Source organism: Chaetomium globosum, genomic scaffold (assembly GCF_000143365.1).
Source record: "Chaetomium globosum CBS 148.51 scaffold_2 genomic scaffold, whole genome shotgun sequence".
NCBI lineage: Eukaryota > Fungi > Ascomycota > Sordariomycetes > Sordariales > Chaetomiaceae > Chaetomium > Chaetomium globosum.
This window is the reverse complement of record NT_165977.1, coordinates 1,615,826-1,630,606: the sequence shown is the minus strand read 5'-3', so window position 1 is coordinate 1,630,606 and position 14,781 is coordinate 1,615,826. Positions and strand designations below refer to the sequence as shown.

General features: G+C 56.4%; 5 protein-coding genes across 5 annotated transcripts; 2 read left to right on the top strand and 3 right to left on the bottom strand.

Moving 5' to 3' along the window:
- Window positions 1-776: 776 nt before the first annotated feature.
- CHGG_02637 (centromere/microtubule binding protein CBF5) lies at window positions 777-2,399 on the bottom strand (the record flags this gene model as incomplete). The annotated part of the gene is made up of 4 exons (XM_001229152.1): window positions 777-1,221; window positions 1,277-1,946; window positions 2,001-2,056; window positions 2,113-2,399. 4 exons carry the CDS (start codon window positions 2,397-2,399, stop codon window positions 777-779), a joined length of 1,458 nt encoding a protein of 485 aa, XP_001229153.1.
- Window positions 2,400-3,147: 748 nt separating this feature from the next.
- CHGG_02636 (uncharacterized protein) lies at window positions 3,148-4,786 on the bottom strand (the record flags this gene model as incomplete). The annotated part of the gene is made up of 3 exons (XM_001229151.1): window positions 3,148-4,351; window positions 4,409-4,472; window positions 4,531-4,786. The coding sequence occupies 3 exons, from the start codon at window positions 4,784-4,786 to the stop codon at window positions 3,148-3,150; spliced, it is 1,524 nt and encodes a 507-aa protein (XP_001229152.1).
- Window positions 4,787-7,600: 2,814 nt separating this feature from the next.
- CHGG_02635 (uncharacterized protein) lies at window positions 7,601-10,402 on the bottom strand (the record flags this gene model as incomplete). The annotated part of the gene is made up of 4 exons (XM_001229150.1): window positions 7,601-8,416; window positions 8,552-9,794; window positions 9,845-10,184; window positions 10,258-10,402. The coding sequence occupies 4 exons, from the start codon at window positions 10,400-10,402 to the stop codon at window positions 7,601-7,603; spliced, it is 2,544 nt and encodes an 847-aa protein (XP_001229151.1).
- Window positions 10,403-10,735: 333 nt separating this feature from the next.
- On the top strand, window positions 10,736-11,027 carry CHGG_02634 (uncharacterized protein; the record flags this gene model as incomplete). The annotated part of the gene is made up of 2 exons (XM_001229149.1): window positions 10,736-10,796; window positions 10,882-11,027. The coding sequence occupies 2 exons, from the start codon at window positions 10,736-10,738 to the stop codon at window positions 11,025-11,027; spliced, it is 207 nt and encodes a 68-aa protein (XP_001229150.1).
- A 2,603-nt stretch (window positions 11,028-13,630) lies between these two features.
- On the top strand, window positions 13,631-14,535 carry CHGG_02633 (uncharacterized protein; the record flags this gene model as incomplete). Its single annotated transcript, XM_001229148.1, has 2 exons — window positions 13,631-14,046; window positions 14,511-14,535. The coding sequence occupies 2 exons, from the start codon at window positions 13,631-13,633 to the stop codon at window positions 14,533-14,535; spliced, it is 441 nt and encodes a 146-aa protein (XP_001229149.1).
- Window positions 14,536-14,781: the final 246 nt, after the last annotated feature.

Here is a 14,781-nt window from a genome sequence, read left to right as displayed (position 1 = left end):
CATTATTGAAGGGGGGAAGTGACTATGAGGTGGTTTCCGTATGCCGTAGAATTCCGTTGTCTTGGATGTGGCCGAAGTTCCGGGCGGCTGATGTCATAGGAAAATCGGCGTGGCCTAGTTGGAGCTGAAGAAACTCACACCATGGTGGTCGGTCAAGGCATGGAGCCGCGGGGTCGTGGAAAATACTGTGTAGGACAAGGGCAATGTCAGTGCGAATCGACTAGTGACCTCATCAGATGATTTCGCTAGAAGGTCTTGCCGTTACCGGCCAGAGTTACTCCCAGAGACGCCCAGCCGCATATATCGGACGGCGGGGGCCGGCCAGCTGTTGTAAAAAATACAAAGGCAATGAATGCGCGCTCCTAAAGCACTCCGTGGGTCTGTATGCGTAAGTTCTAGCTGGCCGGTTAAGGCAATGTTGTTGAGGATGCCTACACCCACCCTCCTCAAGCACATTGACTCGCATGTCGACACCCACGCTGCCTCTTGCACTAGGCGCCTCCGACGTGAACCCCAGCCTTGGGTTTCAACCACCAGCTATTCGCCATGGTCACAGTGCTGTTTCACCCGGGTAGCTCATTGAAAAGACACGTCCAGATTCAGGACACATCTATTCTACCTGCGGGGAACCCCCTGAAATATTAACAGCTGAATCCACCGCCATGACCAGACAAACAACCAGAAACGCCGACATTTTTCCGTGCAACGGCCGCAGCCAGCAAAACGCCCTCCATCCAGAAGCGAGAAGGAACACCCAGATCATACAATCTTGCCTCTTAATCACTCTCGTCCGCCGCCTCCTTCCCCTTCTTCTTCTCCTTCTTTTCCTTCTTCTCCTTCTTCAACCGTTTCCGCTCCGCCTTCTCCTCGGCCGTCTCGCCCTCGTGCTTCTTGCGCTTCTTGCTCTCCTCGTCCGCCTTCTCCTCCGTGGCCGGGGCAGCCTCAATCTGCTTCTGGGGGGAGGCAGCCTCCAAAGGAGCAGCAGCAGCGCTGGCGGCAGCAGCGGCGGCGGCATCGGCGGCACCGTAGTCGGTGTAGCCCTGCTGCCACTTGGCCGGGGTGGCCTCGTTGGTCCGGCCGAACTTGTCCAGCTTGCCGTCCGCCTTGAGCTTCTTTTTCTCCATGGCCACGGGACCGAGGCCCCAGCGGCGCGGGTACAAGTCGCGCTCCATGATGCAGCGCTTGACCTTAGCAACAACACCGTGGTCGCAGGTGGACATCCTGTGCGACAGTCAGCGGGAAGTCAAACAAATAAATCAGTGGCATGGCAACTTACTCGACGGTGCTCATCTGGGCAATGCCAATGGCGATGGCCTCGCCCTTGGTGGTCATGAGGACGACCTCCTCGTGGGCATCAATGCCAGCGTCATACCGCAGCAGACCGGGCAGCATAAGCTTGGCGCCGTAGCAGACGGCGTTGACAGCCGAGTCCTTGACGACAAGGCGCTTGTACGTGCAGAGCAACGTCTCGAGCGGCTGGATAACCTTGCGCAGGTACGACTCGTCGCCACCGTTGTCGTACTGCCATTGGGCGTCGAGGACATCGTGCAACGTGACGAGCGAGCCGTTGTCCTCCGACATGACACCGGAGCGCACGCGGCGGAGCTCCTGCATGTGGGCGCCCACGCCAAGGAGCAGGCCCAAGTGCACGCAGAGAGTACGGATGTAGGTGCCGGCCTCGCAAGACACCCAGAACACGCCGAGGTGGCGGTCGTTGTCGAACTCAATGAGCTTGCTCTCGTGGATCGTGCGGATACGCAGCTGGCGCTTGACGGCCGAGATGAGGGGCGGGCGCTGGAACAGGGCACCGGTGAGGGTCTCGAGCGCCTTGGCGAAAGCCGGCTCGCCGCCGGGGATGGTGTCGTGGAAGCGGACGACGGCAACGTACTCCTTACCGGCACCTTGCTGAGCCTTGACGAGGCGGGTGGCGCGGTCAATGCAGACAACTAGTCCGGTTAGCCGAGGCTGCCATTTGTTTTTCAGGGAACGGAATCACATACTCAGGCAGCCAGTGACCTTGGGATCGAGGGTACCGGAGTGGCCAGTCTTCTCAACACTGCAGAACTTGTCAGCGTTACCATTTCCGTACCTTTCGTCTCTAATCCCACATACCGGAGCATCCGCTTGAGCCAAGCGACGACTTCGTGTGACGAGGGGTTCGACGGCTTGTCCAGATTGATGACACCGCTCGAAACATAGGACTTGATGTCGCGCTTGTAGGGCGAGGAGCCGTTGGGAATGGGCGTGAAGTGGCCGGAGCGCACCAGCATCTTGTCGTAGTTCTTCAGCAGCAGGGGCCAGTCGCTGGTGTTAAGCGTTGGCACCAAGGTCTGCGGCTTGATCATGTATTCAACCTCATTGTCCTCCCCCTTCTTTACCAGCGCTTTCGAGTCAGACATTGTGTCGGTGTTTTGTGCGTCGTGTAATGCAGTCGAACTGAATAAAACCCCCACTCAAGCCTCAATTCTGCTTGATTCGAAACACAAAGGTTCTTGACACCGCGTCGTTCGTAAGGCAATTGGCCGTCCAGAAAAAGCAAACAAGGTTATAGGTGGACCGTGAGTATATTCACGCGTCGGCCGGCAGGCTGGATCGAGTAGTCGGACAGTCGCCGTACGATTTTCCACCGTCTGTGATTGTTGACGACCTCGAAAGCTCTGTTCATTTGCCGACCCGAAATTTTTTTGAGCCAGAGGTGCGATGTGGGGAAGCGATAACGCTGTCTGGAGATGGCGCTAAGCCCATTGTGAACTGATTCTCACGTGCCGATAAGAGGTGGGTCGGTGGTTGGTTATGCAAGGGGGTCCAAGTCTGCAAGCGATTGGGCACCTCGGGGCACTTTGGTGAGTGGAGTAATTAACGACGAGCTCATGCATTCATGGAATGGAGAGTAAAGACAAGGTGCTCATCAGCATTGTGACTTGTTGGGTGGCTACCCAACTACTCAGCCATTGATACAATACAGGTCCAATATATACAGTCATCCAAGATATACGTGCCCTCTCCTTCCATGCCCACAAAGCAAAGGCCTACCTACCTTGAGGCGGCTTCCAGGTATATCCAACTCCATCCAGATCCGGGTATTATAATAGCAAAGAAAAACACAAATAAGGGACTCCGCCAGCCGGGTCTCCCCCCTCAGCCGTCTTATGCGGCTGTAAATCCTCTTTGCGCGTATTGCCCCGCGCCATATTCCCCCATCCCATACCCTGCCGATGCATCCACGCCGCCTGCGCCACCCGACCCGGGCCGCGACCCGTGATGTCTCCCGTAACCGGGGTGATGCAATACCGGAGCTTGCGGCTCAGCAGGCATCCTGTATGGATACTCATACTGGCGGCCCGCCGCATCCCCGTTGCCGTTTGCATACGGGCTTTCCACCTCGTGCATCTCGTATGCCTCGTCCCTCCCCTTGCCCTTGGACTCAATCGGGTACCCGTTGAGGTTGAGGTTCGACGCCTTGGACCGTAAGCTCGCCTCGTCCCCGCCGAGCGCAACCCCTATTGGTATCTCATCCTGCCTTTTCTCGGGTTGCGAGTGCATTTGCATGGCCATCTTCTCCTGGCTGATCGTCGGCCATTGTGTGAAGGCTGGTGGCGGCGAGCTGTGGGTGGGCGACTGCGCCTGGATTATCTGGTCGAGTTGCTCTTGTGTGGGCAGATGGCTCGCGATAGTCGGCCATTGAGCGTGGCTAGGGCCTGATCCGTCGGGCCCGGTAACGGGGCTGTTGTACTGGCTCGAGTAGGGGCTGAAGTAGCGCGGGAATTGCGTCTCCGTGTGCGCGCTTACGGGGCTCCCATTCTCCCACCCCCGCAAGGGCTGCTGGCTGACGGGGGTCTCAAACATGTCCTGCCCCTCGCCGCCGCCGTAGCGGGTCTTGGGGTGTGGCCATCCCTGGCCGCCATGGCGACGCTCGAGTTCGCGGAGGAAGGCACGGCGTTTCCGCTTGCCGTTGAAGATGATGCAGAAACCGACGATGGCGAGGATGAGGGCCAGACCACCAAAGGCGATGCCGACGCGGGCACCGAGGGAGACAGGGCCGTAGTCGGGGGACGGGACACCCACATACGAGACTTCTGGCGCGACGATGGTGATGGGGTCGGGGCCGAAGAGGTCGCCATCGATGGATACGGTGGAGCCAGGTTCAGGCATCTGCTCGCATGCTGCCTCAAGAGTCGTCATGTAATTATTCTGAGATATGCCCTCCACGTCGTCTTGTAAGAGGGGCACGAGGCAAGTACTGCAGTGGTCGACCATCCCCGGGTCCCACTTCTTACAATACTCTAGAGGAGGAACTGAGGTCGTCATGTTCTGGTATACCACGGCAGCCTTGAATGGTTCACATGCCGTGCTTGTGCGCTGTTAGCGAGACTGTTACAGGGCAAGACAATAGGATGAGAAGCCTCACCTTGTCAGGCATGGGTTTGTGCCGCCGCCGAACAAACAGTGGCCCATACTAAACCGCAGGTTGTCTAGTAATGATCAAGTCAGCGGGTGAACTACTGCTGAGAAGTACCGTACGACACATACAAAGTAGTGCTTGTAGATCTGATTGCCCGCCGGCGACGTGGGTGCTGGTGAGTAGACAACCGATGCATTGCTCCCATACGACGCCTGTCGGGGAGTTTCTCAGAGTGCCGGCATCGCAGGCCATCTCGTCCGTGGCCGTCGAACCTTGGACGTTGCCGCAGTACTTTGAGCATGGCGAGTCGGGGGCGACGAAAAGCGTTGCCGCCAACCGTGCGCACACGGCGGCGGCGAGCAGACAAGCGGCTCTCAGCGGCATCTTGGAGATTTCGTCCCTATGCCGCCAAGGGTCGAAAAGCTGGATCGGTAGTGTTCAGACGGATTTGTGAATTCGGTCGGTCGGCGTTGACTTTCGTCTGATCCGGAATGCGGGGACGCAGCTGCAGCTCCGGAGGGGATGATTACTGCCGCACAAGTTTCCTGTACGACATGCCGACGATAGGTGTTTACGAGAATCTTTCGCTTTGGGGGGCAGAGAGGGCTGTCGAACGAAACAGAAGTCGCCTGTGGGACATAAGAAGACGGTGAAGAGGACCGAACAGTCGCAGTCGGTGTCGGCGGGCTCGAGATCAGAAGCCACAGCGACAAAGGCGCGCTCGACAGCTATCAGTTAAGCGCGCATTTCATCCGGGCTGCAGGTTGTTGGTTTGAAGATGGCAGCGACGCCAACAGATGTGACAGTGACGGGAAAGTGCTGAGGGAACAACAACACTCTTCACACAGTGAACCACTGAGCCCACCGAACCCCAGTGCGCCGTCTGGTGGCTGTGGCGGGGACGAGCTGTCATGGTGTGTGTGATTGGGGCCGTCGGGACAGGCCGTGGGATGGGCAAATCAAGCAATTCGCACATCGACCCCCGATCGGCACAGCGCATTGCTTGCTGTCAGCCAAGGTGAGCGTCCCCAATGGCCAAAGCTAAGATGCGGGAGAGATGCAGTTCGATGGCACAGTCAACGCTAACCATGCGGGTGCGCACAGCATTGACCAGTCGCAGCGCAGGGACCAGATGTGCCTGCTGCAAGGGCCCTGGCCTTCTTCACACCCCCACTCCAGTCACCCGTTGTGCCACCATGATTGGCTGTCGCTGGTTTACCCGTGACCCACGATTTGCCCGTTTCGGCTGGAGCTGAGCTCCTCGAGGCCAGCCCGGAACTCTCCTTCCTCTCCTCACCACCACTCGTCACACACGAGAATTCTGCCGTGAGGGGAAAGGCACTCGCTGCCGGGGTGGCCCCCAAGCTTGCCCTCCATTTCAAATCTTCACCAGCATCCGACACAGTGTGAGAATTACATGTTAGTCTGCCGAATCTCGGTAACATTCTGTCTCGGGAACCCAAACACACCGAAAGACGACATCGACGAGGATGACCGCCGTGTTGATTAGGCTCACCGACCAAGATGACTGGTCTCAAAATACGAATTAGTGCTCCAGATCAGTTACCAGGCACGTTGCGTCTGGATGATATCGAAGAGTCCAAGAGATTCTCGGCTGAAGGTTGCCGTCTTCCGAAATGCTGGGAGCATTGAAAGTCGACTACCCGGGAGGCGAGGTACCGATTCTCGGCAGCAACACCCTATTCGCTCGAACACCTCAATCCGCCCCTGAGCTTGCGGCACGCACCGTCAATGCATCTCCGAGAACCTCACTCGGGTCGCATTTCCACAAGCCAACGCCACGGCGCTACTGCCAGAGTGATAGTGCCGAGGAGAATGGTTGCGGTGTCCATTTCCTAACTCGCCGCGCCTTCCGTCCATGGCTCTGCGGATGAGGCGAAAGCATGTCGGGGGCTCGTAGCGTGGGGAGGTCGTCGATATACACATTAATTAACTACCCACAGCACGGCAAAAACCCACTCACTGGGACTGTGCGTTTCGGGTAAAGCTTAGCCATGCAACCGCTGAATTCACAAAGCAGGGAGTTCATCGGGATGTGGATCCCAGAGTGTTGGCGTTAACATACTCGAATGTTGTTTCGGGCAGAACATCAGGGCTATAGTGATTTACCAAAGTCGGAGGATTTCAGAATCGTTACTCGCCCCTCATAACTCTTCTTTCTTTGAAGAGGAAGTACAGTCAGCCTTGTGCTGCAGAATACAATCCGACGGCGTGAGTTTGTTGCTGTCATGGTTGAGCTCCCGGGCCCACCACACCGGGCCTGGAATATCTTGACGGAGAGGACCTGGACACTCCCGATTACCTTCCCATTCGCGGGCATCTCCAGAGCCTATATCATAGTTATTGGCATAATCAACATTTGTAAAGGGTAGCCCATGGACACTTCCCATGCCAAACCTTGGTGGCGGGGTGTTGCGTAGGATGGGTGTGTAAGCTGGATGTTTTACCCCTGAGCCGGTCTTTTTCGTAAACAACACAAGCATGAAACATTTGAGGGGAAAAAAAAAGAAAAAGAAAGAAAAAAAAAACCCACAAAAAAGCTCACCTGCCGACCCCATCCGCCGGTCGGATGAGGGCTGCAGGCTACGAAAAACCCCGTTTGGGGTTTTTCTTCGCGAGGAGGGAGCCGAACCCACGGCCTCTTTCGGTTGGCGTTCCACCCGGGTCGCCCCCAATGCCGTTGAGCCAATCGGTATTGAGTCGAATTAGGGGGGTCGGTGACAGTGTGGGATGCGAAACCTGTATGTATACCGTGGGCTGCTGCTCACGGAGTGCCAGGAAGGAACGCGGTGGAGGGAAGGTTCGGATGAAACTGGAACTGGGTGTTGCGGTACTTGGTCCACAACAAGGCAAAGTGAGCATGGAATGAAAACAACAGATACCATGTATCCCATAGCTAGTTATGAAGGTATGATACACCTAAAACAACAGCAACATATCTCCATCCCCCTTCCCCTAGTCCCCTTTGTTCTCTTAAGTCCCCCAACCGAACTCAACTCCAACACCGCCGCCCTCCTAGCTCTTTTGTACCCCATAACCCCCATTTCACATGCAAGCTCCAGCATCATATCATAACATCATAAACCCTCCACCACCCACAACACAACACACCCAACACCCAGCTCACTACCCTCCCCTAGTCTTTACAACCCAACCACCGCCCTACCCCTAACCCCTTCAAGCCACCCCCTCCCCCCCAAACCAAACCTCCCCTCCAGCCCCCTTCCCTCCCATCCCCACTCCCACCCCACCAGAAAGCACAACAACACCCGGCTCAGCACCACCACCGCCAGCATACCCACCAAGAGACACCAACCCGTCCTCCAAATCCTCCTCATTACCGGCATCCACCCGTGGCAGAACGGTGTCACCCAGCCCGGGAAGGGGGTCGGCGAATGTTGAGACGGATGTCGTAGAGGTTGCTGAGGTGGCTGAGCAGAGGCTGGGGGTGGTTGCTTGTTGGTGGTGGTGGTGGGTGGCGATGGTGGGGTCGATGGAGAGGGGTGTGGGGTGTTTGTTGTTGTGGGTGGCTTGGGGTTGTTGTTGTTGTTGCTGTTGGAGGTGGTTGTTGTTTTTGTTTGGGTAGGGGTTGGCGTGATTCTCATGGCCAGGGCTCGGCTGGTCGAGCATGGTAGGGGGTTGGGAGCTGGGCTGTCTGCCGCGGCTTCTGCCTCTACGCCTAGGGCTGTAGTCGTCATCGGGCGAGTCGTAGTCCGACTCATCGTCTATGGCGTCGTCTGCAACGTCGTCCGCGAAGATGGTGTGCCGGAGACGGGACGGTTGACGTTTGCTTGCCCACTGACCGTGCCCCCCGTTGCCGCTAGCGTTGTCGAACGAGTGCCCCCTCTGGAGTGACCGGTGACTTGCCCTACTAGACGGCCTGGCAAAGGTAAATAATGCACTCCGTTCTCCGCCATCGCCGCCGTCGCCCCAGGCGTTCCCAACCCCCGACCGTGTCGGATCCGAGTCGGGCATGCCCCACGCAGTCTGTTCCTGTTCACCATAACTTAACTCGGATGGCTGGAAAAGCCGGAGGGGACTTGTATCCCGAGGTTGGTATCGCGATTTTGGCGAGCTAGGCCTGTCGTTGTGGGACGATTTGAAATCGAATGCTGAGCCAGGTCGCACCTTCAGGCCCCCCAAGACGTCAGCGAGTTCGGCCCAGTCGTTCAGAGGGGTGGTCTCCGGTTCTAGCTCGAGTACTTCCTCCTCCTCATCTTGCCTGTCGTCACTCTTGGAAACAGTATTTCCCGTCTCGAACTGCGTTGGTTTCGGTTCACTTTCCGCCCCATGCTGTGGCGCTTTTGTATCCGGTGATTCATCCGGCTCTTCCTCATCCTCCTCCACGATCGACTCCTTCAAAGCGGACAACGTCGGCTCATGCTTCCAAAACCATTGGGGCGGCGCCTTCTGTTCGATCGGTGTCGAACTCCAGCCGTCCTCGTCAAACGGTGTGATGGGTGTCATGGCAGCCCCGGCACCAAAGACCGAAGAGTGTGACCCGTCATGATGGTGCCAAGGATACGGACTCTGCTTGCTGGGGAACCTCCAAGGCGATGAAGGGTTCGCGAGCTTGGGGCGGAATGAGCGACGGTCCAAGGCTGGGGTATCTCCCACCGCCGGCGTGTCGATTATGACATCATCTGAGATGGCACTGTCTATGGCGATGTATTCGTCGAACTGGGGTCGAGTAGGAATTTGCAGACGAGTCGGGGAGGTAGGAATTTGCAGACGAGTAGGGGACCGAGTGTCCGTGGGGGTATCACCCGGCTGGGGGATTTGCGCTAGCCAGGGTAACTTGGGAGAAGTTGGCTGTCGGGGGCTGTTGATTTCGGGGCTAAGTCCAGAGTCAGCAAGATAGCATGGACATGCTTCGCTCTCTTCCGAGAGGGCATTGTCCGAGATTCGGTGCGTCCGCAGGTCGTTCTCTACATGTGGGGTAGGCTTCTCGGTGAGAAACTCGTCGCGCTCTACGGCGTCGGCATCCGTGAGTTTGCTCATGGGCGGCTGTTCCGTATCGACAATGAGCAGGTCGTCCACCCCACGCCCCAGAACCCCATAGACGAAAACCTCGCCCCGCTTAATGCCGATGACAGCGCTCGTACCGGTGTATGTGGCTTCCGTCTCAGATCCAGCCCTGTTGCAAAAGACGACGATGACCTCCTCCTCTTTGTCTGCGCGGATCAGGGGCTCGAGTCGCTGGACCCAATAAACAAGTGTCTCGATATCGGGTTCCGCGGGGTTGGCGCCGAATACATCGGGATCCTGGTGTGTCTGCCAGGCCATGGATACTATCACCACGTTGGCCTGCGTTTTGGCAACGTGGAAACCAAACTCGAAGGCGTCCCAGGGGGCTTCGAGTTTATAAGGGCTGTGATGTTAGCCGATGGACATAGGTATAGTAGGGGTCATAGGACTTACTTGAGATCGGTACCGATACCCAAGGCGACATTTCCAAGTCCGGCAATCTCGCCTTTGAAGAATTCATTGCCACCCTCCAGAGCCCAGGTCTCGTCGGTGTAGAACAAGAAGGACTTCCTGTAATTGCCGACACTGTCCCCATCGCCGTTTATGGCAAGAGCCGAGTTATAATACTCAGGGGATGCTGGCCAGTTTGCCGAGACGTCCACTTTCTCGGGATAACCGACAACAACGGTGCAGTCGTGCTTGAGTGCAGTGGTCTGCGCCCAAAGAGAAGTGATGCCGGAGCCAGCCTCTTCGAGGCAGGGGGTGATGTGCTGCAACGACTTGAAGTTGTAACCTAAGCTCATGTTAATTCCCAGCGGGAGATCCACAGCGAAAGGGCGGTGGGAACTCGAGGGAATACCACCTACCACTGAAGGCTAGCTCCGGCAGGACAAGCAAGTCGAGGCCATCAAGATCCTCGGGATCTATCCTGTCGAGGACGGCATCCGCACGGTTGAGGTTGTCATCGACCTCACCGACCTGGGAGTTGAACTGCAAGCAGGCAATCTTCATGATGACAAAACTGGGAGCTATCCCAGGGAAACATCCACTGAATAGCAGCAACCAAACAAGTCGGCTCGAACCGTCCCCGAAATCAGGTTCCTTGACGGTCAATGTTGACGGTGACGGGCCATTACGGTTGATAGCAAGATGAGGGGATTCATGAGGCCTCGGACAGACGGGAAACAGGAAGGGTGGTCGATCAAGGAAAGCACCTGACGAGAACAAGGGGCAAGCCTCCGGGAGGCGGGGAGCGGGAAACGGAGCGGCACAGTCGTGTTCAGGCCTGTCTTGGGATGTATTTTTGGAAGCCAAGGTCAACCAAGGTCAAAGGTTGGTGGCACCATGGAAACGGTCAGCCGGCTGATTGGGGCAAGTGGTCGAGAGTGGTCGAGAGTGCCGGCCTGTAAGCGCCCACCATTCGACGTGATGGTGTCACGCTGCAGGGACTCTGCTTCCATCCTGCTACTTTCTGCACTCTTCTGTACTAGCTTGGCTTGAAACCACCACACCGGCAGACCCGTGGCCGGCCACTGCCGAGAGAGACGGAAAGGATTCCAGCTACTGTGAGGGCGTTGCGCAAGCGAGATCGATCGAGGGCAAAAATGGAAATCAGATGCGTGAAGCGATGGAATAGTTTTTCGTAGTTGGAGGGTATTTCAGTACTTTTCTTTTTCTTTATTTTTGTCGCACAGGCGTCAGATCATGCTAGGAATGTTCAATCACAATGACCGTGCCCTACCCACCGATAGGGTTGTGATGCCCCAAATCTTGTGAGCCGGACGGACCTGCAAGGTTACCTAGGGGAAGTGCCCATGGGGAGCTGGGAAGCAGTCATCGTGCCATCCCATCACATCCCCCACCATCCCGGTCGTGCATTCTGCGATCGAGCGGGCGGAGCCGGTGGGAATTCGCACGCTGGAGTGGATTCCGAGCTAACAAAAGTCAGCCAATGAACAAACGGACTGTTGAAACAAACTTGGGTCTAGCGGTGCTGATTGGATAAGATGATTGAGGGGGGATGAAACGGACGAGTTCGCCAAGAAACGGGCCAGGGTGGCCTCGAATCAGACGGCGCAGGGCGGCCCTCTCCCCAGGCCACAACCCTCCTCACGAACTGCAAGTCTTCCACGACACTTCTCTCAGAGAAGAAAGGAGAACGATGCCCTTACATTCGACAAATAATGCCGCTGTTCTAATTGATATTCCGTCTAAATAAATTGGTATTTCATCTCCTCTCGTCCAATTTTTTTTTCTTTTTTCTTTCTTTTTTAGAAAAAAATCTTCGGCATCAGCTGTTTTCGAAATCCGGTTGGGGCTTTCCCAATGCATCTCCCACAGGACCAGAACGGCCCGGCCTTGGATAGAAACACCCGCTTGCTGCATCGGCGGTAGTTGCAAAATGGAAACAGAGATGTTCCCCTCCACTTATACTCACGGCCCGTGCAGCAAAACCGCTTTTGCACCGACTCTCGTGGGTGTGGAGTGACCTTGCATACTGTGTAGTCGGCAGCAGCTGCGCTGCGGCTGTCGTGCCGTTTCCGGCGATTTCGGTGGCATCAACCGTTGAAACCTCAGATGGCGGACTCGGGCCTCGACCCAAGCCGGCCATACCGCCGGCCACACCTCCATACTTCCATACCGTGCTACGGTAAGGGCCCGGCACCGCCCCCAACTGCAACCCGGATTTGTGCGCCGAGTGCGTTCCATCTCAAAGGAACTGGCCAGCCAACACCACCAACTCTTTAATCTGAAACGGGCAAGAGACCAAAAGATCAGAGTACAGATTCCTTGGACATATTCTCAGCTACCACCAAACTTTGACAAAGGCACCTGCCACAGAAAGGAATGGGGTCGCTTACGAATATGGCTGAACCGATATGTGGCTTGCGTATCGCTTCGGTTGCGTCAGTGGCAGCCACGAGGATTCCGCGTGCTTCTGAATAAGCGCTGACACCCCCTCATTTTCCTGCGGGCGAGCCAAAATAGGCGACGCGTCTAAATAATTTGGGTCATAGTTTTCCATTTTCGTCGAGTTCACTCCCGCATCCTACCAAAACCGTTGCTTAGTATGGAATAGCGAAGACTGTTTCCCCAGTTAGATAGGCGTTAGCCGCAGCCCCTTTTGGTCGTACACACGAGCACCGCGCATACCATGTACTATACACGCGTCCATGCAGGACAGCCGCGCATTGTATACTTGGAGTTGAGGACCTTTGGCGGCGCAGTTGGTCTTGGCCCGTTCGCCCCCTCTGCCCCCTCTGCCCCCTCTGCCCCCTCTGCCCCCTCTGCCCCCTCTGCCCCCTCTGCCCCCTCTGCCCCCTCTGCCCCCTCTGCTTCCCATTGCCCCTTTTTCTAGGGCATATACCGGAGGCTTACTTGGCTACCAACATTGTTGTTGGTGCCAGTGGCCAACAAAGCTCCTCCCCAGCTCTTTGAGGCTTGCAAACTTGAAAAAGTAGCCTGCTAAATGGCAGCATGCCGATTCCAACTGGAATTTGTTTAAGCGCGCTGTCGCTTAATCTCCCGCCAACAAGCCCTATTCCGGACGGAGGGTGGTATTCACGGCGCCTGGTTTGCGTACCACCGTCTTTGCCGACCACCTGCGCCGCAACATCGTCAGCGGTACCACCCTACCCGTCCTATTCATGTTATCGAGCCGGTACCGTGGGCCAACGGGCACCGCCTCCGGGACGCTTCGTTCCTGGCAGCTAGTGCGTAGGAGTGAGGCAGAATAACCCAAAGGTGGTCGCCAAGTGGTTGTACCTTTATCTCTGGTATTCTGCCCTCGTGCGGCTCGGCCTGCCATGTTCGCGCTTATAAGCCATATCCCCTCGCTTCCGCGCGGTTGGGGAATGGAAGCCAATCCGTCCCTTTGGTCTCGGAGTTCTAGAAAGTCTACGATGCATGGCGCTCCGAGTAAGACCTTGGGTTACTTTGCATATTGACCAGCGGCAGACGACACAGGCCGCCCAGGCGCTTCCTACCTTCGAATTCACCAGCCGCATACAGACCGTGGACGTCGGTCCGTGTTGTACGGAGCCGCCGTACGTTGGATCCCGACCCGACCCCAGTCCTTTCCCGGCTGCCGAACCATCAGCCGCCGCCGAGGCCGACGGATCACTCCCAGTGATCGCTGTCGTGGCCATTACTGTGGGGGCAGCCCTGCTCCTTTTTGCTGGCATCTTCCTTTTATTCGCCTACCGTCGCCGGATCGTAAGGCGCAGACGAGCAGCAAAGATGTATCCCAACACCAAGAAGTACCAGACTGTCGCCGCCAGGCCGGAAACTCCACCCTCAGGGCCGCCGTCTCCATCAAGATCAAGCTTGTCCTCGCTCTCTACCCGGGCGTTACTGGACCTGGGATATTGCGAAGACAACAACGAGGCCCCTAGCCCTCCGCAACCACAGCCCCGTGACCGCCGAAGCGTCGACACAATCATCGCTCTCCGCTATTATGGCCACCAACACCCCCGCCACTCCAATAGCCCTTCTGTCGCCGAGCTGCCCGCAACGCCGCCGCCCCGGCCCGGCCCAGCACAACCCCCCACCCCGCCTTCCTCAACAACACCGCCTATGAAAGCGCAAACATTCCCCCGGCGAAAGCCCGTCGGCAGTGGAAAACCAATAGTCTACCTCAACCCCGCCGGCGAGCCGTGGGTTCACGTGCCACCTCCATCCCTCCCCCTACCAGCGCCGCCAACATCACAAACACCGAAGCGCAGCTCGCACCTCCCACGCGGCCGTCCCCGCCCGGCCTTTTCTCTATTTCCACCAGCACACAACCTACCCGCTCGGCCAAAACTCCGGATCCAAAGCCAGGCGTGGCAACTCCAACCGCAACCCCAACCTCACATCTACCGCCCACAGACCAACAACAACAACAGCAGTAACCACACCCTCAACCGACCCAACCCCAACGCCCACCCCCCCAGAACCCAACCCCCCAAACGCAACTTACTGGGGGTTATTAGAATATTAAAGGGAGACTGGCCACACAATAGAGTGCAATAAGGGAGACACTTAAAACGAATGTACGGCAGTCCAAATACATTAGTTCTATTATAACAGGTAAAAGAGAAAAAATAGACATATAGCTGAACTACGAAAATATGCGTAGATGTAGTAACAACCAAAAACACTAAATGGTTGATAGATAGTAAAAAAAAATGTGTATAGACAATTAATCATTATTCAATGTAGTTTGCATCCATACTGTAAGTTACATAGTTAACATAGTTATATTGGAGTAAACGGGTCAGCGGAAACAGACAAAGAATAAGAGAACAGGTGATAAAGAAGAGAACTCTAAAAGATGCACGACGGAAGAACCTGTACACAACATGAGCGCGCTCACGTAGCATACAGCCACCCCTCCCCCCACACAATCT